Source organism: Colletotrichum fioriniae (genome assembly GCF_027942845.1).
Source record: "Colletotrichum fioriniae strain IMI 355084 chromosome Unknown scaffold_2, whole genome shotgun sequence".
NCBI classification, from domain to species: Eukaryota; Fungi; Ascomycota; class Sordariomycetes; order Glomerellales; family Glomerellaceae; genus Colletotrichum; species Colletotrichum fioriniae.
Genome location: NW_027076838.1, coordinates 3,047,218 through 3,072,906, shown reverse-complemented (window position 1 = coordinate 3,072,906; position 25,689 = coordinate 3,047,218). Strand labels below are relative to the sequence as shown.

Sequence of the window (25,689 nt, the reverse complement as noted above, 5' to 3'; positions counted from 1 at the left end):
GACAACGTGCCATTTGACGAGGCACTGGCGTCAGGTTTGGGGGCATGCGGACAAGTCCGGTTCCTATGAGGATCACCTGTATGGTCATGTATGATATTTCGATCCCTAAAAGTATTGAGAAGCGATTGCATCGGACCGTTGGCCGCTCTTCCCGAAGCTGTCAAAGTTGACTGACGATCTTTACCATCTCTCGAAGGTGCATCCTTCTAGAAGCCATGCTAGTGGCTTTTCTTTTCTTCATCGAAGCATCAATCGAAGCATCGAAGGAAAGAATGTTCTAGTGTGACATTTCTATTCAGTAATGGATCCTGATAGCTGCCACCGGGTAGATGCTAGCTCCTGATTCTCTTTGCAGATCGCAATCCCCAGGACTGCCGAGCCCGTGTAGAGATCACATATGACGCACATTGAGCAATCGATAAAAACACGCGATGAAATGGTATTGCATGGAACCCTTTGACCTCTGTGGGGTTTGAAAACTATGACGTAGCTGTGATGATGGCAGACTTATGTCACGATGGTCGCTGTCCAATAGCGCAGAGAGGTCAGTCATGTAGATAACGACGGTCAAACAACTGTTGTACCGTATTCACATAGTACGAGTCTTATACTAGAGCATGAATGAGGATTTGTTTTGGCTGAAAAGAAGACTGTGCAATTATCCGGAGGATATTTCCAGCTCACCATTACTGCAGATGTTCCTTCTCAGGGTCACGCCTACACCAAGCTACCATGGTTTCCTTGGACCTGATGTATTCACTACGCTTACTGAACATGTAAACACTTTTACTAGGACTTCATCCCCAGGTTTTGTGAGTAGACCCTTGGTCCTGCCAGATAGCTAGTCGCAATATCATTTTTAAAATTACACTCAGCCTTTGCCATCTCAAACGCCACTCTTCACATGACTACCAGCAAAATCTATGGCATCGCTGTTCTGTACTGCGTCACAACCCAAATGGCTGGTTGATTAATCTCCAGTGAGACCTTCCAATCAAATCGCGTCGCTTGGCACAATCCGGAGTCCAACATCAGATGAGCACAGGGCAAGCTGCGTGAAGGCCCCGACGCGACGGTGTATATGAAAGACAATGTGCTTCATACTACTAATTACTTAATAATTTGACGGGAAATGGCAAAATAGCGGAGTTAAACTAAGTCTTACTAAAACATTCGTGTGCCAAAGAGGTTTGAGTGTCAGACTGGCAGATGGCAAGAGCCGTTTCTTACCTAGGTAGCTATGAGGACGGAGGTAGGCGTCACTCCAAGTAACGTCTTGCGGTAAGATCTCGCCACTGCGAGGCGTTAGAAAGCCTAGAGGGTTAAATTATGGCCAGAGATTATAAGTTCTCTTCCTAATGGAGGTACGTCTGTGATGCTGAAGACTTATGCAATGAGATGCATGCTTCTGCAATGGTGTGGCCAAGGCATCGCAGTCTGTTGAGCGAATCAAAGAGTAACATATCACCCTAAGGATTTATCATTCTATAGCTTAGCGTATATCCCCTGGCTAGCGCTTTTTTTCGTTTTCCTCGGCGTTGCCGGTCTACAACTCCTTGGCACTGTACATTAGTCTCGCATGATCTGCCAAAGGATGCCGGCACTGGGGAAACAGCCCAATTGCACACGGAAGCAACTATCAGACCGCCAACTGTTTTGCTTTTTCCTCGATGCCACTGATGATAAGCCAGTTCACCCTGTCCAATACCGCTGTGAGATGTACGGCCGATCACATGCATTGAAAATGGCGAGGAGCAGTGGCGTTATGTTCGAGGGCCTCGACGCTCAGCTTGCTCGACGGACATTCCGAAGTCCCGCTTGAACCATTCTGATTCCTGCCAGAGCCTCAAGTTTACCTGTGGGGATATTAATCCGTGTCCCGTCTGAATGTTCGATAAGTTTCAACGCCAAGCGCTGCCCGTTTTAATTTTGACTTCAACAATCCATTTCAAGCCGAACATATTGTTGCCTAGCACAACACCGGGGCAGTAACTTCAACTCGAATATTGCGATGACTGCCATTTCACCAGGAGTCGTCCCAGCCATGGATGTGCTTGGCAAGAGAGAGGATGAGGAAATTTGGTACCACAGCCCGTTGGCTGCAAGGCTATGCAGTTGCATTATCGAAATCACAACCGCTTGTGTGCTGTCCAGCTTTATCACACTGCGTGCAATGAGAGTCAGAAGAAAGGGCTGGCAAAACTTGCCGTGGATCATCTGGCTCGTTTTTCTCATTTACGGAACATCTCTGGCATACTCGGTCTCTGCCCTCATCATGCAGTTTGTGGTAGGAAATGGTACAAGCAAAGCAACATGCAGAGCAACAGCACTCTTGTGCCCGATTATTTACATGGGAAGCAAGGTAAGAATTGTTGACAAATGAAATTATGGACTACAGAAGACTAATTCGTATACCTAGATTGTGAGTTCCTAATGTTCAAGCCAGCCCGCTTTCGATGTTAACACAATCCAGTTCATCTTCCTGTTTCTTGTGGATCGTGCAGTGAGTATACCCCGAACAGGGGGGGGATGCCTGAAACCTATGCTGAGTCTTGCCAAAGCACGTCATTCGCAGCACCAAGAAGGCAAGACTGAGGTCTAAGCTGTATCTCTGGAATATTTTTCTGGTCATCGGTAGGTTGATCTAATAATGTCCCGACCCCTTCGGAGCTTCCTGCTTCTTTCGTTTTTCTGTATTATTTCGACTGATCTCTAGTGCTAGGTATCTACGGTACGATTAGCAGCTACAATATTGCAGAGTTAGTTTCTTTTTACAAGCACATCATAGACTAGTCATTGATATTTCCACATTTAGTACCGTATGGGACTTGTATGGTGGTGGTTGTCGCATCTACTTTCGCTGGCAATCAATGATACCACTCATTGCAATAGATCCACTTGCCACTGTAAGAGATCCCATGGCAAGAACTCACGATACGTATGCTGATTATTGTTCCAGGTATACTTGACAATTCTGTTCTTACAGCCACTACTCAGTAGGTTCAGCCTCGCGCTCGATGATGTCTGTTAACGGCTCAATAGGAACATATTCGCTGCGGTGGCTACCCTCCACCACCGGTTTCCGTTACTTTCACCCCGACGCTCACTCCTCCAACCCCCAAAACCGTAGGCTTCGGCAACTGGCCAAGAGAACCATTATCGGCTCGATAGCCACAATGGGCAGCAGTCTACTGTAGGTATTTCAGATACAAGACCACTTTTCCAAATGATGAAATGCTAACATCATGTAGTAATTGCATTACCATAGTGGGTTTGCGGGGGGAGGTTGCGTGGCTATGCATGATGTGTTGCACAAGCGATAGTAAGCCTCTGAAGTTCGCTCCTACTGGTCAGAAAGAATTGGGCTGATGATTGTTTCAGTTCTATTTTCAGCCATCGTCATTCACTGGATGATGAACAGCAGCAGTACGGGCACCCGTGAGGCCACGGAGGACACCAGTACCAAGACCTCTACCAGAGCTTTGTGTCAGCAGCGGCCTTCTCCTCCTGGCGTCGCCTCTCCTCGCCCAATCCACGTGTTGTCTAGCCTGCGAAGTCATTCTTCGGCAGGAGTGTAAAATCCAACGATGGATGATGTGAAGCATGGAGATAAAGACGCACTTGCTTTCTTGAAGTACCGTATTCACAACAGTTACGATTGGATCAAGCTAGTAGATGTCATGCAAAATGGCTTTGAGATTTCTGTTATATGTATCTTTAATCCTGCCTAAGCCTTCATGTATCACGAGCATACCACAAAATATAGACATTTCTTACATCTCATCCTACACTCGAGGGCTGTTCTGTTGAGTTCCAGACTCGGACTCTTTTCTTACAACTTACAGCCGTGCTATCTCCCCCACCACAAGTACCAAACACCCACCTAATGCTTTCCCGGCCGATAGACCACCTTATCCCTAAGCAACCTCGGCGTATCCGGATCGTGACTCGGCAGCACAACGACGTCGTGGTCCCGGGCATACGCCTTAATCTTCTTCAAACTCTCAAACGCCGCCACGGGATCACTATTCGCGCCATCCGGCTCCTCCTTATCCAACACACTAATCGCGTACGTAGCATCCCCCGTCAGCAAATACCTCGTCTTGCTCCCATCGTCGTTATCGCCCACCACAATCAACGAAATATGACCCGGCACGTGGCCCGGCGTATCGACCGCAACAATTGTGCCGCCCGGCGCAAGCTCACACGACCGGCCCCACGGCCCTACAGCTCGCTTCTCCTCAAAGTCGAGGATCCGCGGCTCGAAATCCTTGGGCCACCGGTCCGGCGTGCACCCTTGCATAGCAGCATAGACGGGATGCTTCCCGAACGCATCCCAGTGTTCTCCGCCAACGTAGATTGGCACATCGGGCGCTTCGACAGCAAGAACCTCCAGCCCGCCGGCGTGATCGTGGTGGAGATGGCTAATGATGATAAACTGCAGGTCCGTCGGCTCGATGCCACGTTTCCGGAGCTGCGTGACGATGCCGTCCTCCTTTGTGACCTCCAGCTTGTTGAGGATGCCTGGTACCGGATTCCAGCAGGGGAAGTAGCCTGGTTCGGTGCAGTGCGTTGAGACGCCCGTGTCGAAGAGGATGGGGCCCTTGGGATGGTGGATGAGGAATGCGCCGAGGGGCATGGGGCCGATCCAGTCACCAGTGAAAGAGCGGAGGAAGCGGAGGGCGATGTTACGGTTCTCTATGGGTTGGCCTTGCATTTGGGTATGCATCCAGACGTTTCCGGTGGTGATGAACTCGAGTGAAATCTTGTCGGTGGGTGCCATAATGGCAGCTGTTTGGGTGTCGCTTTCGGTGATATCTGTGCGATCTTCCCGTGCCTTTTTTCCTCTCTTCGTCGATACCAAGCTAGGTAGTTCCGCTCTCCTCTATAAGGTAGCCGCGATTGATGACGGCTTCCAGAATCTCGGGTCGATTATCAGTCGAGGGGTAAGAAACATTGAACTCAGGATGACCAACGTTCGTTTGGCACCGCGGGATTCTTTAAGAATGGTCCCATCAGCTCCATTATGCAGGCACCCCTTTCTCGGCGCATTGCAAGAATTCCTGTGGCCGTATTCTGGCCAATAATGAGCATTCCGATAAGCATTCAGCTCCGCCAGCCGCAATCCGCCCCCAGTCCGAAGATGTCAGCGATGAGCATCCCTGGCAACCGCAGGACCCCTTACTGGAGGAGGCGCATTCCAGTCAGCCTCGAAATCCGTCAGCCAGCAGTTCCTGTGTGTGAATGTGAGATATTGCCCATGTATCTAGACGATGGGTGTGTTGAGGATTGACGGATGATTGATCCCGAAAACATGGTTATGGGGTCGACCCGGAGATGCGGCACACTAGCAGGGATGCAGAGGGCCATATACATTCAGACGATCAGACAAACTTATCTTTGACTAGCTTCTCCCCTCGATCTTTGTGTATTATCTGCCAAAGGGCCGCCTAATCTGTATGCATATGTCATTTCACATGGTATTATTCATGGAGTTGAATCGCAATGCCGGGGTCTGAAGATCTTGCATGTAGAAACCGTCAAGCGAAAACTTGGCGAATACGCTTGGCGCACGGTGGGAGGAGACCTCTACCCTTTTGATACCATTTCGAGATTCTCAACTCAAGTCGATCCCATCGCAAGTCTGGTTTGGTTCGATTTCTGCAACCTCTCTATAAGGTGGTTACGTTTGTTCCAATGCCTCTATGGCACCTTAGGGTATGGAGCCCCGGAGCCTGGCCCATTCTCCCGGCAAAGCGGCCGGCTTTCGGTCTAGGCCCATTCACCATACCGGTCACCGGGTCCGCACCGACTCGCCGACCGACCCAGTCACCGAGTCAACAACTCACCGGTTCACCGAGGTGAGTCGAACCCATAGGGATTTCTTATTCCCGTGGCGCTGCAGCGCATCGCAGCTCACCCTGCAATCTGCTTTTAAGCTCCCTGGGGGCCCTACCCCAGTTTCAACCTTTTTAAGTAACCAAATTTCCGAATGCGAATTCCCACCCAGGCATCGCGACAAGCATCTAGACCAGACTATCGACCTCGTCTGCTTTATAAGAAATATCAACAAGATGAGAGCACAGATGACACCATAGACACTAACGGAAAATCATCACCAAGCCCCCAGCTCTCCCCTTCTCATATGATATGTCCGAGATCCTGACTGGCCCTCTCTCAGTCTCTCTCTCTCCCAGGACAACCTTTCACGCTAACAGCGCGCAACACGAGTACGGAGTAGTCCGCACAGATACCTCGACTCGCGCTCTTCGTTTAAGCTTTGCCAACCCTCAGGACCACCCCTGCCCTGATTCCCCAAAAGCTTGGAGACACCTTCAGACGTTGCACCGAGAACAATTTGCACCAATAAGCAGACTGCAGCCACCTCGGGTAGGACGGCCATGTTCATCTGATCATAAACCCTTTGAAAATCTGGTTAGCCGTCTTTTAAACGAGTTCAGCAAATCTTGCTTCCGCCCCCTCCACTCAGTACAGCGCAAGCAGCCCAAGAGCAAGTGCCGGCATCCCGTCTTGGGCCCGCGTCTGGGCAAACTTTCCACTGCGTTGGGGTCATTCTGGAAGAATAGAACATCAGGAAGAAGGCCGACAGTGCACGGCGCGAATGGTTCCGCCGTCACAACCTCTTTTGAGCCAGCCTACAAGCGCTCCCGTCGGCTGACCCGTTCGAAAGGGGAAGAAGTTCTGCACTTCAACGCGGGGTCAGACTCAGCTTAGTCCCTTTTTCTCTTCGGCCTACTAACCTCACTTCCTCGCGCCATCTTTCCCACGAGGCACCAGACACTTCAACGCGGGCCACAAGAGGGGACGAGTTACTGCTCCCCTCTTCATTAATATTACCTTAGTATCCGACTTGCTGCGTACGGCGGACTCGGGTCGTATTTAGTCGCCGAAAAGGGCAAGGCTTCTCCGCTGGGAAAATCCCAGCTTGGAAGCTCCATACTCCGCCCTCAGTCCGCGTGGTCGGTGGCCCAACTCCCAATGCTCCACGATGTTGAGGACGGGCCACTTCAAGGACGAGAGCCCGCGATTGGCGGAGATTTCCCTTGCTCAACGACGGCCGTCGTGAAACACGAAAGACAGAGCCCCCCCTCCCTTCCTACGCCCCTTTCTGGCACACAGCAACCACTGAACCAGATTAATTGTATTGCGCCATCGGTTAGCCGTAAGTGGAGAGGAGTGAGGGATGTCTGTGGTTCAGAAGCTTTACGCCATGTGAGCGGCTCGGTTCCTGCTCAATAGCAATGTCGTGAGAGCACTCTGAAAAGCATTCAAGCAACGTATACTCAATGATAATCGATCTGAGCAGTCTTTCACTTGTAGTCCATCCGTGTAGCAGAAGCCAGAGAGATGAACCAGCAACGGAAATTCGAGGAATGCAGCCATCAGGCCCCTTTCGAAACGAAGCAGCACCGCCGTCCTCCGTGTGCGGGGCGGAGAGGAGCCCCGATGTGACCTCAAGTGCCGCTGCGAGCCTGCGGCTCATCTGATTGCTGGTCTTTTCCTTGCCTTGCAGCCGCTCGCTAACGTGAAAGTCTACTCTATATGGCACACCACGAGGACCGGGCCCCCGGCGGTCGACCGCTGGAGTAATCCGCCGCTTTCCCGTGATGTGACCTCGCCCAGGACTCGACCGAGAAGGGGAGGACCCGGGCACCCGGACGAGTGGAAACCACCCTCGTCGAGTTTAACTGGTGTTCTTCCACATTGGCGATATTGAGGAGGCGTATAGGCGATCGTTGGAAACAAATGAGCCGGGGTCGAGGGGTTGCACTAGACTCTAGTCGATATTGGGTGGAAGATGGGATTTCCCACGTATCCCGGCCCTGACGGAAAGCTTGTCAAGAGTCAGTTGAGAGCCGCTCTCCTATAAGCTATAAGGCAAAGATTCGTTCCCCTTCCAGTCTGAAGCTTTCCATCCCATCTTCTCACGAGACACATACACATCCCTTCGGTCAGTCCGAAGAACCCAGTCACTCTTTACCTCACCCTCAGTCCTTCTCTCAAAAAACGACACAATGCGCGCCAACATCGCCCTCGTCGCCGGCTTCCTAGGCCTGGCCTCCGCCCTCCCCACCGACGCCGAGTCCGTCGAGAAGCGCCAGACCGTCCCGACGATCTACCTCTGCGGCGACAGCACCACGGCCAAGGGCGGCGGTGGCTCCGGCACCGAGGGTTGGGGCCAGTTCCTGCAGTACTCCTTCTCGACCAGCAAGGCCAAGGTCGACAACCGCGCCATTGGCGGCCGCAGCGCGCGCTCCTACACTCGCGAGGGCCGCTTCGACACCGTTGCCGGGCTCGTCAAGTCGGGCGACTGGGTCGTGATTGAGTTTGGACACAATGACGGCGGCTCGCTTACGCCTACCGACAACGGACGGACGGATTGCTTTGGTGATGGTGCGCAGACCTGCTCGACTACCTACAAGTGAGTTCTTTTGCTGGTTACCCAGAGTTTGTGAAGAAGAAGAAGAACAAAATACTGACCGTTGTGAAGTGGCGTTGCCGAGACGGTTCTCACGTACCCTGCGTACCTCAAGAACGCCGCCAAGAAGTTCAACGCTGCTGGCGCCAAGGTATGATTACCAACCCAGATCTTTGATCTCACAAGAGCATCTGGCTTACACTCATCTCGCAGGTCATCATCGCCGCCGCGACCCCCAACAACGTCTGGGAGACCGGCACCTACAAGTTCGGATACGACCGCTTCTTCTACTACGCATGGTAAGCCCCCTTTCCCTGGATCATCCAAACAGCCATCAGATTGGAGACTTACACCAAGAACTAGGCTGGCCGTTGAGCAGCTCGGCGGCCCCTCCAAGGGCTACTACTTCGTCCCGCACGGCGAATACGCCGCCCAGGCAATGAAGGGCCTCGGCGCGACCACCACCAACGCAAACTACCCCAACGACCACACACACACCGCGCCCTTCCTCGCCGACGCCATTCACAAGTCCTTCGTCCTCGGTCTCAAGTGCGGCACCACTGCCCTTGCCGCGCTCGCCAAGAACACGACTGCTTCTCTGACGTCGACCTACCTCGGCGGTTGCGTCGACACCTACAACTCCACCGTCCACGCTCTTCTGCGATAAATGGACTTTTCTTCCCTGTTCGGCATTTGTTCAAATCTCCTGTCTCAAGTATATAACACTTGGATTCATGCACATACTTTAGGCCCTAGGGGTCTTGTTCGGAGTCGATGGCGATTGCTCCTTCGAACTGAGCGTATATATATCTCAATGCACATAAACACTTATGCTCGCCTTCTCACAGTCTTTACTTCCAACCTATGAATTCGAAATGATTCTTCATTGAGGTTGTGATGATTCTATAAAGATGCTTTTGCAGCCTTGCGATGTTCTATCACCCTACCATGCAAGAACGATTAACTTCCTACCCCATCACCTCCTTTCGATGACCCGCCCGATTATCATCGATGAGCTCCGGACACGTGCTTCGCGGCATTGCTTATCAACGTAAGACTCGATGATCTCCCTACAGAGTTGGGCATAGTCCGAGTATCTGGCCAATCCAGGTGCCAATGACATTGTTAACAGTCCCTTTGACTACCCATACCAATCTGATGGCATAATGTTACATCGGTGCGCAGTTCAGAAGAATTAAGGTTGCGACGTCGATTTCTCCAAGAGCATAAACTCGGCAAATCCATGGTGAACCACTGGATCCGACATCCTACCTTAGCCCAGGATAGTCGGCCTCGGACCGCCTTGGATCCGGCGGGGGAAGCTAAACAAACCATTCAAGGCTTCGACGTCATCACATCTTTGACAACACCATACCAAAGACTTCATCAATCATCATCAGAAGAGCACATTTATTATTCAACCGCGAAACAACCAGAAACATCATTATCTTCACCCAAGATTCCACCAACACAATCGAATCACAATCACCCAAGCCCGCAAAGATGGCCGCCACAGAGATCCCAAAAACGATGAAAGCAATTCGCGTAACATCCTTCAACAACCCCTACGAGATACAATCCATTCCCGTTCCCTCCCCAACCTCTCTAGCCCCTCACGACCTCCTCGTCAAAGTCGCGGTTGCATCCTACTGCCACACAGACAGCATGGTCTCCTCCGGCATCTTCGGCACATCCCTCCCCTGCACCGCATCCCACGAGGGCTCCGGCACCGTCGTTGCCGTCGGCTCCGCCTCCGCATCTTCAGACTTCAACTTCAAAGTAGGCGATAGGGTCATGTGCGGTCTCCCGCTCCACCCCTGCGGCTCATGTTATGACTGTACATGCGGACCAGAGACCTTTCGGCAATATTGCAGTCAGATCGAAGGACACGTCGGGGTCCACGTAGACGGGTGCTTTGCGGAGTACGTCAAGGTGGATGCACGGTCTACCGTGCCGATCCCAGAGGCCGTCTCTTTTCTCAGTGCCGCGCCGCTGGCGTGTGCTGGACGGACGGTCTGGAGGGGCGTGGTACAGGCTGGGCTGAAGGAGGGCCAGTGGCTTGCGATCCTCGGGTCGGGAGGCGGGCTGGGCCATTTGGGGATTCAGATGGCCAAGACTTTGGGCTTGCGCGTCATTGGCATTGATGCGCGGGATGAAGGGTTGGAGTTGACGAGGACAAGCGGCGCGGATGTGGTTCTTGACGCGAGAAGAGACAAGGAGGATGTCGTTAAGGAGGCGCGGGATGCTGCGAATGGCGGGGAGGGTGCTGATGCCACGCTCAACTTGTCTGATGCGGATTCTGCTGCGGCTTTGGCGTGTGCGGTGACGAAGATGCACGGGACCGTGGTGCAGATTGCGCAGCCTGACGAGGTGAAGATCCCGTTCCAGGAGTTGGTGTTTCGCGATGTGAGGGTTAAGGGGAGTTTGCTGTGTTCGAGGGAGGAGAGCATTGGATTGGTTGAGCATGTTGCGAAGAATGGGATCAATCTCAAGACGAATGTCTTTCATGGGTTGGATAGAATTCATGAACTTATTGAGCTTGTGCATACGGGCAAGATGAGTGGTAAGGCTGTCATTGTGGTGGATGAGCAGCAGATGGCAGACGAGAAGAAGCTTGGTGCGAAGTTTTGATAGTTTGATTGACGAGGTAATCCATGACCTCGCTCTCAATGCTGATGATTATGGTACAGATATGTAGTCATATAAAATTCATGACTCTGCTGAGCGGTTGTGGTTGACCACATCCCTCCTTTCCTTATCCCAAGGGCTTCCACCACGGTTTGTCGGTGTATCAGGCGAGTGGCTCACAATTTTGGTATCAACCGGAGACTGCCTGGGCTTCTCATTCCCCTTGCTAGAACCCGTGAAGAACCCTTGGATCTTGGACCCAATCCCTTCTCCCGAGCTGTCACTGCTTCCAGAGGTACTAGGACCATTACTCTTTCCGGTCAACGCCCCCGTCAATGTACTCGAACCAGGCGTCATAGAAGGACCATGCGTCTCAATTGCCCTAGTATTCGAGTTCGCCCTTCCAGGACCGCCTCCAATCTCCCCAGCATCCGAGGGGAACTTGTCCTTGGGACCCTTGGGAGTATCGCGGTCGGCGCTGCTGCCGCCTCGGTTGCCGGTGCTCAGCTCCGCGCCGCCCGTGGCGCCCGTGTTGGTGCCGATGCCTGCGCCGCCTAGACCGTTGTCGCGTTTCGCGTCGGCGGCTTTCTTACGCTGCTCTGCGACTGCGTCGGAAGATGGGCGGGAGTTGTCCGCATTGTTTGCGATTTGTTGGGCAGGGTCGCCTGCGGTTGTGGAGGGTTTGCGGACGTAGTAGATTCCGCCTCCTAGGAGTGCTGCGGCGCCCATTAAGGGGACTGCGTAGTTTTGGCGGGACATGTTGGGAGATTTGTTTGATGTGTGACTTGTAATTTGTGTAGATGAGATACTCAAAATTCCTTTGCAGATGGGTTAACGAAGGTAAGGTAAGGTAAGTAAGTACGGAATCGTTCAGGCTCGCATCAAAGGGCAAGCTCAGAGCTCAGCTTTGTTTTGATCAGCTACATGTGACGAGTCCATGGCATCATCCAAAGACCAGCTCATTCGCTCCATGGTGTCTCATGCGAGGCGTAAATCGATGACAGCTTCTCGTGCGGGCAATGACATCAGCATGTGGTGCGAACGGTCCACGCTTGCGGAGCTACCAGACATTCCATAGCCCGATCGGCAGGGACCAACTTGAATGATGAGGCCATGATTCGTCAATGGGGTTAGTCGCAGATTAGTCGCAGCCCATTCTCTGGAGAATGAGCTAGTGAGACATTTCCGTCTGTGAGCTGGGGATGAGGCTTGGTGCAAAATGGTGTGGTTGTTCAAGTAGAAGAACTTGTGCTCGAGAGGGCGGCATACTCGTACACTACGCGGCGACAAGCAAACCCATGCTTTGTGCGTGGCAGAGATCAGATCGGATCGGATCTGGCGCTGTGGACCGGTGCCGATCGTCACATTGCCGGCTCCAAGTGGGCAATCTGCGGTTTGCTGGCTCCACGCTCCATCCAGGAGCTCCGGTTTCTCTTCCGAACCGGCGCGGCATCGGATCGGATCAGAGTTCAATATCCCCATTCGACCGGACGGAAGTAAACCGTCACATTCTCTCTATCTTTGAGTATCGCCAGTACCTGACTCAAGCCCCTCTCTTCAACCCAAATCCCTGCTCCTCCATCCAATTCTTCTTCATCCCCAACCGCCTCCTCAACACCATACACCCAGTCCCCGCAACCGAAGCCGCAAAACACAGAGCCTGCAAAACCACAAATCCCGTCCCAAACCTCCCATGAACATCCCCCTCCAGACCTCTCGGCCGGTTAACATACTCCTTCAGCAGCATCCCATTCCCTCCGAACGTAAACGCCGGCAAAAACGCCGCAGCCGGCAACATAAACCAGCACCACCCGCGATACCGATCCCAAAACACCGCCGGCAACGCCTCAATCTCCGCCCTCGTCCCGCGCGGACACGGACACACGCGCTTGACGCACGAGAAGTAGCACTGACACCGCAGCCAGCTCGGCCGCACGGCGATGAGCAGCTCCGTGACGAAGAGGTAGGATACCACGACGAGCGCGTAGACAAGGGCTAGGTTGGCTGTCGCGGTGGGCAGGATGAGCCATGAGTTGCGAAAGGCGCTGAGGAAGGGGTTGTTGAGGCAGGCGTCTTGGGCGAAGTGGTAGCATGCCCATTCGGACTCGGGGAGGCGGAGGGCGTGTGCGACGGCGCCGAGGTCGTAGGGGAGATGGGGGGATGAGTCGAGGGTGCCGGCGAGAGATTTGGACGGGTAGGTATAGGCGAAGGAGGCGGCGAATTGGTGCATTGTTACAAGGTAGGTGTTTGGGTTGGTTTGCGATGGGATGATGCCGTCGAACTGTGGGTTTGTGGGGTTAGTTGACGTTGACTCGATTGTTGTGACGGGCCCCCGTAGGGTCCTTTCTTGCTCACCTCTACGGTGGCGAAACTCGATAGCCCGAGACGTTGAGCGCCGTTGCTATCGCGGATGACCCAGGTACCGGCCGTGATAGTGAGGATCTGGACGAGAGCGACGAAGAGGGCGAAAACGAAAGCTGAGGCAAGCAGTACCGGGCGCATGAGCTGCCCCGGACCAGGTGAGAATGGCTCCGCCGGTGAATGATCCATTTCTGCGACTATCCTCTCAGCCGGGATATTGTGTTTAATGTCGTTGAGCCCTTTGTCTTGCTCCCGGCGACGTGGTTACTGGCAGCTATCGACACTAGAACCTTGAGAAGATTCCACCAGGCAGACCAAACTGCGAAGTCGCCGGGAGCGCTGATGGTTTTTGTTCTAAGGGATACGGACGATCTTAACTGAGTGTCTTTTGGGTGGGTGGTAGGGTCTCAGTCAGCTCCAGCTCGGGGGCTGTGCTGTAGCCTGCAGCAGCGGAGTTCCTCACGTCCTAAAAATGGCCATCCCATACAAGCGCCGGGAAGGATTCTTGGTTTACTGGCCTAGTTCAACCATGCGGTTCGTATTCCATTTGTTGGAGGTCATCATGGTGCCTCTAATCAAAAAGACCAAGATGTCGGTCGTGTACCTATGCGCAAGCTCATAAAACTTGATAAATATCATCAAGATGAATGAATTTGTCGTGATGTTCAAAGTACGAGTGGTTACCGTCACAGTTTTGGGATCCTCCCCGTCGCTCAATGCCATGCGTGTCGCCTGATCGCCGAGGTCCGCCTCAGCATTTCAATGCCGCTCACATTGGCTCACGAAATTATGAGCGTTGTTTGCCTTCCCCTCACGGACGAACTGCATATGGCCTCGTATTCACTCATAAGCATGAGTTGCACGTAACATATAGGTGTGGTATTGAAGATAAAGAAGAAAGATTCTTGTCAATACCTTCCGATGCTTCTCAAAGTAGCCCCTTGTTACTTTAGTTACGCTGCTCTTGCGAGCAACGGTTACAATTGTTACAACAATTTGTTAATAAGCGACCTCGTTCCCCATCTCAGATAATCTTTCTCCGGTTGAAGTAAACGACTCAGGTTGCCATTGATACTCGATCGGCAGTCCGTACATCTTACACCAATTGTGCCCTTGAACGTGGACAGGTGAGTCTGTGTTCAGGCACCTGTGCCTTGAATCTGGTGGGGCTTTCATTTAAGCTTACTGCGAATGTGGCAACTTACAGCAGCCTAAGGAAGGCGTCATCCCTGTGAGATGGACAGGCTTCAACGCCTGCTAGATTGGAGCACGCTTCATGTCCGAGACTTCCTATAAACCTCGGAGCGGGATGAGTATTCTCGCGATACCGTGATATGACTGATTCGCTTTCACGGTATAGGGCAATGCAGGCTCACTGAAACGCAATCGGTTACGAGAAAAAACACGCTCTCATTTGACATCACGGTGAACGCCCATAGCCCGCCATCTATCATGCTCTCACAACAGCCCTCATCTAAAGTAACACGCATCGAAGTAAAGCTAAGGCTTTTCAAGGAGACGGAAATTTGTTTATTACAAGGCTTTCAATGGATATAACATCTCAAGCAACTCCCCCATTGCCGCTCACCAGGGCGACCGCGGAAGTTTCCCCATTACCATCTACCAGCCAATGACCACACAACGTCGCAAAATTGCCTAAGAGACAGATCCTCACGACGTCTTCCACTTCTCAAAAGACTTGAACACCGTCAACCCACAAACACCCGCTGTCCACCAGCCGTCCCTCTCCAACGGCACACTTGGCCCAACATAGACCTGCCGTGGATGAACCAGCGCCATCTTTGCCAGATCCGGCAGCTTGACCGAGTTCCGTGACAACAGAGCCCAAACATCGTCGAACAAGACCGCCCCGAGAACCCTCACAGTGCCATCAAACTTCCACTCCCGCCTCATCGTCGGTCTTCCAGCTGCGTCTCGAGAGGGCCTCCTCTCCCTCGTTGGCGGGGCCCTGTCCTCCCTATCCTCGTCATCCGGCTTGGCTAGCAGGACAAAAGGTCTCAGGTCACCGCGGGGGATGATCGGTTCCGCTTCATCCTTGACCGGGTGCAAGTATGAATCAATGGATGGCTTGTCTGCCACCAGAAAGACGCCTCCGCTGAGGGTCATGAAGCCCTCGCAAGCCGGAGACTTGCTGTACTGTTCATAGTGTCTGCCCACTTGTCAGTATCACAACCTCATATCATTACCCTAATCAACGAAGAGAGACTCACCTCATCGCCGCCTCGACGTCGCCCTCGGGGATCCCATGTTCGCGTCCATCAATCCACCGCACTTTGCACATAGGCTTCACATCTCCAGCCCCATCAACTCCCTCTCCCCACGCCGTAACATCATCCTTAAACTTCCCCAGAAAAGCCTTCCACTCCTCATCAGAATGCTCGTACGACACACGATACCCGATATACCCCCAAACCCTAAATGGTCGATGAGCCGCCGTCTGCATAATCCCCTTCACACCAGCAATCCACGGCTCATCACCCACCTCGGGCACCACCGCTCCCCGCAGCTCCCTCCTCGCTTGCTCATACTCTCTCATCTGCGCCCGACAAGTGGCCTCTAACCCCCTCGGATCAGACAAGGCCGGCACTTCTCTTCCCAGCCTGATATTCTCCATTGCGCGCTGCACCTGCGCCGAGCGACTGAGATACCGGCACCGGATCCCGTAAATCCTCGACCGGAGCCGCATATCGTACGGATACGCCGTCATCGCCTCCCGCCCGTCATACCCGTTCCAATCATGCCTCAGCCTTGGCGCCGCAGAGGTAAGAGTGCGAAGGGTATACCCCCACAACGGCACCATAATCTTCGTGTCCGCCTTATTCGTTATCTCGGTAAGGTCGTGGAACCGGTCCAGGATCTCCATCTGCGCTGCGGACGCCGGGCCGTCGGGCACGGGGGTAGTCTGCCGCAGCTGGAGGAGAAGCGCCTCTTTGAGCTCCCCTATCCGCGCCATAACCCACGCGTGCGCCCTGGCTGCTATGGTATCGAAGAAGTCCACAATGTACTCCTCCCACAGCGCCGTCACGCTCACCGGACCTCCGCGCCCTCTCTCCCTTCTATACGCGTTAAGAGCCTTCTCAAAGTCCTGACACGCATTCCAGACACCATTGCATCCCTTTCGCATCCTCTCCTCGTTATGCGGGAGGTTAAGATACTCAAACGCATCCACCACGGCACAAAGATGCTGACACGCGCGCTGAATGTTGCCCAGCTCATGCAGACCCTTCTGACGCCACCTTGCGATCGACATGGGCGGCGCGCCGCAAAGCAGACGGGTCTTCATGTGGTGCAGATCGCGATCGCACTCCGTGCTCGTGGAGGTGACGATGGAGAGCATGTCGCCGAAGCCGGAGACGGTTGTCATGGCTCTGTTCATGAAGGAGTCTGCACGGATGGAACAGGTGTTGTAGGGTGCCGGAGCCCAGTCGTTGTAGGGGCGTGCACAGAGCGTCTTTTCGTCTTCGTCTTCTGGCGGTGGGAGTGACCGTGTCGCGGGTTTGCCACTGAAGAGGCGGCCTGTTCCCATGAGGAGGAAAGAGAATTGGACTACGAGGTCCAGAGGCAGGGCGTTGACGTCGCCTGGTGGATATGGATGTGAGTAAGGGTGCTTTGGTGTTGAGATTTGAGAGATGTCTGTGAGAACATTCTCACAATTCACCAATAGTACCTACCGATCATGACGAGATGGGGATGTAAGTAATTAGGGTTGACGACGTCGACACCCCGCGGGATGTTCATCGTTTCTGCGGATCGCCGAGACATGTTGACGACTTCTTTTAAAGGCGCTAAGTAGAATGAAGTAATAATGAATCGTAAATGAAAAATAAACGAAGAAAAGACTGAAAATAGCGTCAAAGCCGCTCACTTTATATCCGTCGGCGTCGTCCAACACGTCCAACACCAACACCAAATATTGGACGTTGGAACGAGAATCCTACAAGCCCCGCCATTTCTGCCTGCTGGAGCCCTGTCGCCCCTGCCGAATCAACGAGGTCAATTGAGACAGGGGCAAGCCGGGACGTCGGGAGGGAGAAGCATCTTAGTGGCGCCAGTAGCCTGGAATGTAGGCTTGAGCGGTCCTAAACGGGCACCGCTGCCTGGGTGAAAGGCCGGGGCGAAGGATCTGAATTTCGGGAATAATCCGATGTTATTTGTGTGTGCGTGTGGCTGCGAGCGGCTAAAGAGTGAGGGCGAGAGATGCTTGTTATTGGACATGGACGTGAGAGTTTGTGGGCGTAGTTGAAGTAACGAATGGCATCGTCAGAGTCGACTATATTCGACCAGGTATGGTCCTATTCGTCGAGGAGGTGCGTCTCATTGTTCTACGAAGCCTACACAATCACACTCACCCAGGTCGAGTTCTCCAGAACATCGCTGCTTGCTGTTGGCAGAGTTAAGCTCTCAAAAGGCGGCGTTCGAAATCCGCCACAGCTCTGCTCCCCCCAATTCTCAGAGTTGCTTTGCCTTGTGGACTGTTAGAGCGATAAGAGCCACCTAAAATTGGTGGTGGAGCTGTGAAGATTTCCTAAATACCTGAAGCAAAGCAAGCCTCTTTGCAAACAACATGAAAGCAATGGAAGGCGGTGCCGGTCCGATGTCCCTTATGGTTGTTGGGTAATGCTCGATTCTGAACGTGCAGAAGGCAGACAACTCTTACCGCCAGACTCCGATCTGTCTCCAACCCTCCGCGGAAGGTGGATGCTATGTAACTCAGCTAAGTGTATAATTGATTTCGATTATATTGATTTGCAGCATCTGCATAATAACGCGCTCTAGAGTTTTGTCTCTCGAAGGCCCTTCAAAGAACCGACTGAAGGAGGTCGAGAGCTTCCCATAACCCATCCCAACATGAACTCCGGCGCTACAATAAACACAGTTGACCACAATAGGTATATCCTGACAGACAAGATGGTAACAGATACACATCGCTGATTGATATCGCAAAAAGACGAGGCCATCAAAACTCTCGAAAAATACCTCTCATCACCTAAGAGGCCACCCCTCCTTCTCCCGATACAATGGCGGGCCCGGCATATCGCCCTCCATCTCGAAAACCTCATTGGTATCAGGCAACTCCTGCGGCCTCTCCATAGTCTCCATCTCCATCACCGTTGTCGAGTCAAGCTGCGCCGTCGTTGTCGGCGACCGCGGCGAGTGCAGCGCCTCGTCGCCCACGACGGTCGTCCCCGTCCCCGGCCTCGCCGTGCTAGGCGACATGATATCTAGAGACGACTTCCCCACGGGCGCTTTATGTGCCATTGTCGGCGCCACCGAGTCCGATTTCGAGTCGCTGTCTCCGCTGCCCCCGTTCTCACCCGCCGCTGCAAGCTTTTGTGCCTGTCGTCTCTTGCGTCGTCGCCATAGGAGGATAAATGCCAGCAGCGCCAGCACGAGTGTCCCCGCCACCGATCCAACAGCGATCGCAATCGTCGTGCCGACAGAGATGCCCCCTCCCCCTCCATCCGATGATCCGGTATCCGATCCGGCTGGTGTACTCGTCGCCGTCGCCGTCGCAATCGAATTACTTCCCGTCTGCGCCTCCGTCCCCGTCGTCGCAGCCGTCTCCCCTCCTGACCCCGTCGCCGTAGCCCCCGTATACGTCGCCCCCGGCACCGTCGGATCCGTCTCCAGAATACTCAGATCCGAACTCGCCCACCGCACCTGCACCGCATATACCAACGCCAGCTGCGACGTAGGCTGATTATCGCTATTATAAAACGACGTCGTCGGGATCGTCGAAATACACTTGCTGTACCCGTAGCTCTTGGTGTCGGTATAACAGACATACCCCGTCGGGCAGCACAGCCGTGGCGTCTCGCCGACAGTGACGGGCCCGCCCATGCCGACGGCGCCGTCTTTTGAGCTTGCGAGCGAGGTCGGGAACGCACAGCCTTCGGTGTAGCCCGAGGGGCAGATGCCGGGGGGAGTAGTAGCCCCAGCTATAGTCGTTGACCTGGTGCCATGATGTGGGCATGCATACTACGCTCGAGAGGGGCGGCGTGATTGTGTTTGTCCAGTAAAGGGAGTTGCAAAAGTCCGGCGTCGTGAAGACGGTCGTCAGAGGCGCCGCGCCTCGTTGGGTTGTCATTGGATTCGGGTCGGATGTCGTCGTCATTTGGAGTGCTGTTCTGTATGTACTGTGGGAGCGAAAACTAGGCCTCCTCCACGCGCTGCTGGGGTTGGCAGCAGACTGACTGCTGTCCTTCTTGCTTTCGGTAAGGAAGATGAAACTAAAAATCCAATTCAAGGTAAGGCTGCCTTGAGAATGTTTGACTCTGGTGCTTTTCGTATCCTTTTTTTCGAGTTCGACCCCCTTTACTCCATATTCTGCCTTACAGATCGCAAAACGATTGCAGGACCGTGGTGTGTAGTCTTGGCCTCGTGGGATGGTCCCGTATCTGTTCCCCCAAAATCCCCGAGATCGAAGGGTCCGTCGGGGCAGCGTGAGCAACGTGTAGTGGGCCGCCCGGTGGGATATCAGCAGTCCAGTCTCGAAGAACGCGGGCGGGAGATCTTCCAAGACGCAATACACGTAAAATTTCGATCAACGTTGAAGAAGAGTCCAAGTTTGACCGAATAGGTAGGGCAGTAAAGTTAAGATGGTAAATTGGCAGAAAAACAGGAGCACAGATTTCCCAAAGAGTAAACAGCACTGGACACAACTTCTTGGACAGAGTTCCCAGCTATCCGATGGCCGGGGACACCAAGGGCTTCGGGACGGGGACCATCCCACCCCCTCCTTGCTAACAGACGGCAGTCTGCAAGACTGTTAGTGGACTAGTCCGCGGAGAGTAAAGACGGTCTGAAGCAAAGAAGGGAAAAAATGGTCCAATTCCAATTCTTGGTCTTTGGGAGGCCTTCCTCTCTGGGCGGGCGCGCGCTCCGAGCGCGAGTCATAATCGGGGGCGATCAGGGGACGGCTCCACCGCCGTCATAAGTGTCGTAATAATGCTCTGGATTCCCAGTCATCCCCAGTGTTGTTCACTATTGTCCGTGTCAAACTGGCAGTGTCTGGTCATTCTGATGCTAGCCGAGATAAAGACTCGAGGTGCCGCTAACCGCTAGTCGCCCGCGCTTGTTGTGCGAGTACTTGGGTGACTTGCTTGCAAATGGTTCAGATCTGCAAGAGAATGCGATGGATACGAGGTTTCCCGCGTAGGTAGTGGTCACTGGTTACTGGTGTTTTGATTTTCTGCCCTCCCTAGAGTCACTTGTTGTCAGTTCACCACCTACCTATTTGTGCCATTGACCCGAGACAGCGAGGAACGACAGCATACTTGACGTCAGGTGGCGTATGGAACCACCGTCTAGTGTACCATTGGCACAAGAACGGTCCTTGACCGATGACTACCAGTAACCAACGTCGGCCAATGTGCCGAGAATCACTAATCCGCAGACGGGTTCATCAACTTTACCAAGATTTGGCCAATTGGCCGACTACAGAGACTGGATCGTGGTAGTAGGCGTAGTAGGCACGTGAAATTCAATGTAACGTTAATAAAACGCTAACAGATGAAGACCACCCTTCATCCCAGCTGGTTTCTGATGTCTCTGTTCGGGTTACCCCGTCGGCCTTTTGTGAATTTCCAACAACGCCGTTTTATTCTTTTCAGTGAAATAGTCGCCTACGAGTATTCGTGAAAGTGTCAACTGATAGCTGGAGAAATCCGGAACTCCGTGAAATCGGAAACGTGGCTAAGCGGCCAAGCCAACGCAACGGCCATGATGCCATCCCCGGGCCCGTGAGCGGAATTGGAATCTGGGCTGGACCCAACTTGAATGCTTCGCCAGAGTCGCGTAGAGATTGATCCCACGATGCCGGAAGCGAGTATTTCATAATAACAGCCGCACTTATGACATCCATAGAGGGAAAAGTGAAGACCTCATGCACGGCACATTCTTATATGGTCCCGTGTGACCTTCTTCCCGTCGCAGACTCACAGCCATGCAATCAATGCCCAGGATATGCAAGGCACGCCAAACTTCAGAAGCTATTGAACTCTGTCCTTCTCCGTGGATCATCCAATCAATACTTTTGACACCCATCTGTCAACTCAATTGGGAAGAATAGGGTGGATTTCTCAGGAGGTGGGGTGCCAGGCCAGGCCAGGCCAGGCTCAGCTTGACTTTTCCTTTCTGTCTCAGTGTTTTTCTGCCCACTTTCTGGAGGGGCGCAGCAGGCAATCCCTGAGACTTTTTTTTTCAATTGGGGTTTTGCGGATGGAGTTCCTGGTATTGTGCACAGCCGCCGTTGCGACCAGCTCGGCTTTCTCAACTTCTGTCTGCTCTTCTCCATCGGCATCTCTGAGGGCCTAGACTGGCACACTGGCTGGACCTTGCTGGAGTCTTGCGGCTGTGGACAAGTTGGACATGGCAAACCTGCAAGGCTGGGCCAGTTCCATTTCTGTTCAACTAGATGATGGAGCAGAACAGGAGCTGTCCTTGTCTTGACTTTCATGCGGCCGCGTGTGACAAGCGGCCAGTGAGTGAGTGGGTGGGGGGGATGTGCTTGCGAATGGGCAGCCCTACCAGGCGAAACCTACCGTCTCCAGACGAAATGGCAGACTGAACTTTCGAAAAAGTTACACGCGCCACAAGAGAGGAAGCAAGAAGAGGGAATATCGTACGTACATAGAAAGAAAGGTGCTTTGAATCGACAAAAACCAAAATCCCATCGGTAGAATCCCTCAATAGCAAAAGGGATGCCTCGTGGCGGAATCGAACCGCCGATCTTCTCATGTCACTAGGTACTAGTGAGACGCTATACCACTTAGCCAACAAGGCGATGTGTGTTAGCTTTCGGTTTGTAGCTTCTGTAGCGTAGCGCAGGGTCGCAGGGCCCTTCGCACCAAAGCCCATCTCGTAGCGTGTCAGTCGCTTCGCTTGTCTTCCTTCCTCTCCGTATCCCCATTGCTCTTGGTCTCCAACGCCGGGAAAATCAACTCTAGGTTTGGCTCGCAGGCCCACGTCACAACTGTTGTTTTGTCATGGATATGACGAAAAAAGAAAATGGTGAATAAAGATTCCATACCCAAGATTACTTTTTTATGGCGTAGTGTTTCTTCCGTCTTCCCATGCAACATCAACCCATGGTGATAGCCCTTGCTTCCATGCCCGTCTGAGGTAGTCGGCGCCGAGTCCTCATCTTCAAGCGGGCTGTACAAGGTTAATTCAAAATCTAGGACCAGATACTGCTGGAAGAAAGATAGTGACTTGGGCTGGGTCTCTCGACTTATCATATTCACTGAAATTTCTTGGAAATGAGAGTAGTCCTTTTGTAATTTCTCGAAAGTCTCATCTTGAGATCTCGTTTTTTCAGGGGTAAGTCAGTTCTTTATCAGACCTTAGCCAGAGTGGACTGACCTTTGAGGGTAGCAATCAGGAAGGCGGTTGTGGTGGTATTTAGGTTCGCCTAGGTCACGTGGTGGCGGTAAGAGGAAGATACGGCAGGCGCAGCGGAAACGTTGATGAGAAGCCACAATGATATATACCTTTTCGGCACACACCATCATACAAAGGGATATAGGCCCCCTCGATTCCAATTCTGTCACCAACGGCAGCAGGCGCCTCACAGGCCTGTGAGGTCAGGTCAAACTGCCGTTTGGCGGGATGGTCACGGGCGAGCTTGTTCAACTGGCTTAGCCTACGCTAGGTTCGAGGTTCGAGTCCCGGCATGAGCACCAGAGATGTAGCCCCCAGTTCAGCACCGGGGGGGTGAACTCTTTTTAGTTCGTGTGAGTAATTTTGGGCGGGGATACCATGATTGCAGCCTTGATATCTTGGTGTCGCTTCGGCTTGAGATCCAAGGTAGCATTGCTCTTAGGTATAGGGAGTATTCAATTATTTTAGAGCGAGATAAACAAGTCTATTGAGTAGTAAAGAAGATTCGAGTAGGTGCGGTAAGTTGCTGCCGAGAGTAGCAGTTAGGAGGGGAGATTGGTGATTGCATAAGAAAGGTAATTACCACGGCAGACCCGCTAGATATATTGGAACTCTCGAGTCAGAATGAGACTGTCCTGTGGATTGCTAGATGAAATCTGTTGGTAGGAAGAGACAAGTTTCCCCTACCTCAAACTTCATTATTGCTGCTCTCCTACTCAGACAGGTTGCAGGACAAGGATGGCGATGTCTTGCAGCCTGAATAGTTAAAAGAACTTCTGTTGAAGTTGTGGACGGACAGGTTTTGGGCAAACAGAAAACTCGAGTTACTTCCCGTCCTAGATTCACAGAAGTTTAATATACATGAGCAGCGTACTCCGGGCCATTTGACAAAGACAGCGCAAACGCCACCATCCAGAGACATATTTCCTGCCGCAACACGCACTTTCTCAGTCATTGGTATAATGTGGCTGAAGCATATGTGTTAGTGCACATGAAAGAGTAGATGAATGTGACCTTTGTGAATCTCCAATCGGGTCTTTCGTCTTAGCAGCGTTGATCCCGTAGAAGCATTTCACAGAACGAACAAAAGCGTGGAGTTATGTTTTTATCAGCAACGGTTACCGATTAAGCCTTTGTTGAAAACTCGGTGTCGTGAATTCCATTCGTGTGTGAATATCGCCAAGGTCTCCAGCTAGCCCTGTCATCCCAATGCATCCAACCCCAGTTCAGATCTCAAAGACCTTCAAGACAACAGGTCTCAGGATGGTATGATGACGGCATGTCCAAGCTTTCTCTGAATCTGCCCACAATCCAAGTGAAGTATGCGCAAAGCCTGGCATCTCTGGGTAAATCCTTCCTTCAAATCTGGCCATCGGCGATCTCAGTCTTCTCCAGCTTCGGCTTGATATCCTCGGTAGTAGTATCCTCCACCTCCTCCTTGACCTTGGTAATGCGGGCCTTCTTCTTGGAAGGCGTGTCCTGCTCTTCGGCATTCGCGCCATCCTCCTCATCGGAAGGCGCCTTCTTCTTCGGGGTGCGCTTGACACGAGGCTTCTTGATGGGGGTGCCACCGTCGTTGCTAGCAGCGGAGGAGCCCTCACCAGTGACAGAGGTGCCGCCGGTGAACCAAGTCGGGTGCTGCTTGACGGCGGTAGCGACGCGGGTGCGGGCAGCGTTGGCGCTAGCGGAGCCAAGGTTGGCGGCGAGAGCGTCATAATCGATGGAAGGACGGGTCATGATCTCCATCATGCCGAACATGAGCTTGATCTCGGAGTCGGTAAGGTCGAGACCTGCGGCGGCCGTGCCAGCCTCAGTATTCTTCTTGGGAGGCATGGCTGTTTGTCTAAGGCTGGCGTTAGCGACTTGAAAGAGCGTGAGTGAGTTGAACCTTGGACATAGGAAGAGACTGACAGTGGTAAGATATGTACTAGCTGTACTGGTGAATGAAATGGATAGAGTCTGTGAAGAAGTAGGGCGAGAAGCAAGGTGAGTGTGATGTGTTGGGTTGAAGAAAGTTGCAAGGCTTAGTGAGAGGGAGTTGGCTTTTGTAGGTGAAAGAAGAGAAGGAAGAAGGAAGAAGCAAGAAAGAAAAGGGCACTCACCGGTCGTGGGCAGAGCAACAGATGGAAGGAGCAGCTTTTGCCTGTCAAAGCAGGTACGCCTCCAAGTCAAAAATGGAAGGAACTTTCCAAATGGGCTTTACTCTCGAAAAGGCAGGCGCACCCTCGGGGGCCTTTTTTATAATTCTCTCAACACTCGCCTGGTATTTGATACTGGCACTAGCTTGGGTACCATGATTTTTTTCGTACTCAGTCCAACCTCGTTTCTTACTGACTTACGCGTCACGAGTTTCTGCATAGGTACTTCGTTAAGACCGGCTTCTGCCTTCCCATTGCTCCAGCCTACTCTATAGGATCCACCAGCTCGAAAACGGTGCTACCCTCGTCGACTCCCGACCATCCAGCAACTTCATCCCTCCAGAACCTGCCAGTAGTATCGTCTCTGCAGTATCTTCACTCCATCCTTTTTCTCCAACAACTCTAATGCCAAGCGTGATCGGAGCGCTCGTGAGGCCGACAGGTATCTCACATCGATCGATGGCTGGAAACCAGGTAACCCCAGATACCTCCAGCCTCTCCCATTTCTCATCAAACTATCGATGTTATTGCTGTAGCTCCTCGTTGCTTTACGCCTTCTGCCTCGTCCCGTCGGCTCGCCACCAGCGAAAGGCCATCGACAAGCTAGAAGAATATACGATCGATCTTGACATAACGTTGCCGCCCAAGTAACAAGCACGCGTCCAAAAGTCCCGCACATCGTTGTTCTCGGGGCCATCAAACCTGTCTACCTTACCCTCC

General features: G+C 52.8%; 6 protein-coding genes and 1 non-coding gene across 7 annotated transcripts; 2 read left to right on the top strand and 5 right to left on the bottom strand.

Moving 5' to 3' along the window:
• Window positions 1–3,883: 3,883 nt before the first annotated feature.
• N0V96_002641 (uncharacterized protein) lies at window positions 3,884–4,783 on the bottom strand (the record flags this gene model as incomplete). Its single annotated transcript, XM_053187320.2, has 1 exon — window positions 3,884–4,783. The coding sequence occupies one exon, from the start codon at window positions 4,781–4,783 to the stop codon at window positions 3,884–3,886; it is 900 nt and encodes a 299-aa protein (XP_053054824.1).
• A 3,253-nt stretch (window positions 4,784–8,036) lies between these two features.
• Window positions 8,037–9,107, top strand: N0V96_002640 (uncharacterized protein; the record flags this gene model as incomplete). Its single annotated transcript, XM_053187321.2, has 4 exons — window positions 8,037–8,443; window positions 8,513–8,591; window positions 8,654–8,739; window positions 8,804–9,107. The coding sequence occupies 4 exons, from the start codon at window positions 8,037–8,039 to the stop codon at window positions 9,105–9,107; spliced, it is 876 nt and encodes a 291-aa protein (XP_053054825.1).
• A 998-nt stretch (window positions 9,108–10,105) lies between these two features.
• Window positions 10,106–11,071, top strand: N0V96_002639 (uncharacterized protein; the record flags this gene model as incomplete). The annotated part of the gene is made up of 1 exon (XM_065756584.1): window positions 10,106–11,071. One exon carries the CDS (start codon window positions 10,106–10,108, stop codon window positions 11,069–11,071), a length of 966 nt encoding a protein of 321 aa, XP_065614953.1.
• Window positions 11,072–11,149: 78 nt separating this feature from the next.
• Window positions 11,150–13,618, bottom strand: N0V96_002638 (uncharacterized protein; the record flags this gene model as incomplete). Its single annotated transcript, XM_053187324.2, has 3 exons — window positions 11,150–11,805; window positions 12,944–13,349; window positions 13,424–13,618. 3 exons carry the CDS (start codon window positions 13,616–13,618, stop codon window positions 11,150–11,152), a joined length of 1,257 nt encoding a protein of 418 aa, XP_053054828.2.
• A 1,482-nt stretch (window positions 13,619–15,100) lies between these two features.
• On the bottom strand, window positions 15,101–17,212 carry N0V96_002637 (uncharacterized protein; the record flags this gene model as incomplete). The annotated part of the gene is made up of 3 exons (XM_053187325.2): window positions 15,101–15,599; window positions 15,661–17,029; window positions 17,122–17,212. 3 exons carry the CDS (start codon window positions 17,210–17,212, stop codon window positions 15,101–15,103), a joined length of 1,959 nt encoding a protein of 652 aa, XP_053054829.2.
• A 4,941-nt stretch (window positions 17,213–22,153) lies between these two features.
• On the bottom strand, window positions 22,154–22,234 carry N0V96_002636. Its single transcript has one exon. It is a non-coding gene; the product is annotated as a tRNA-Thr (tRNA).
• Window positions 22,235–24,190: 1,956 nt separating this feature from the next.
• On the bottom strand, window positions 24,191–24,664 carry N0V96_002635 (uncharacterized protein; the record flags this gene model as incomplete). The annotated part of the gene is made up of 1 exon (XM_053187327.1): window positions 24,191–24,664. The coding sequence occupies one exon, from the start codon at window positions 24,662–24,664 to the stop codon at window positions 24,191–24,193; it is 474 nt and encodes a 157-aa protein (XP_053054831.1).
• Between the last annotated feature and the right edge of the window lie 1,025 nt (window positions 24,665–25,689).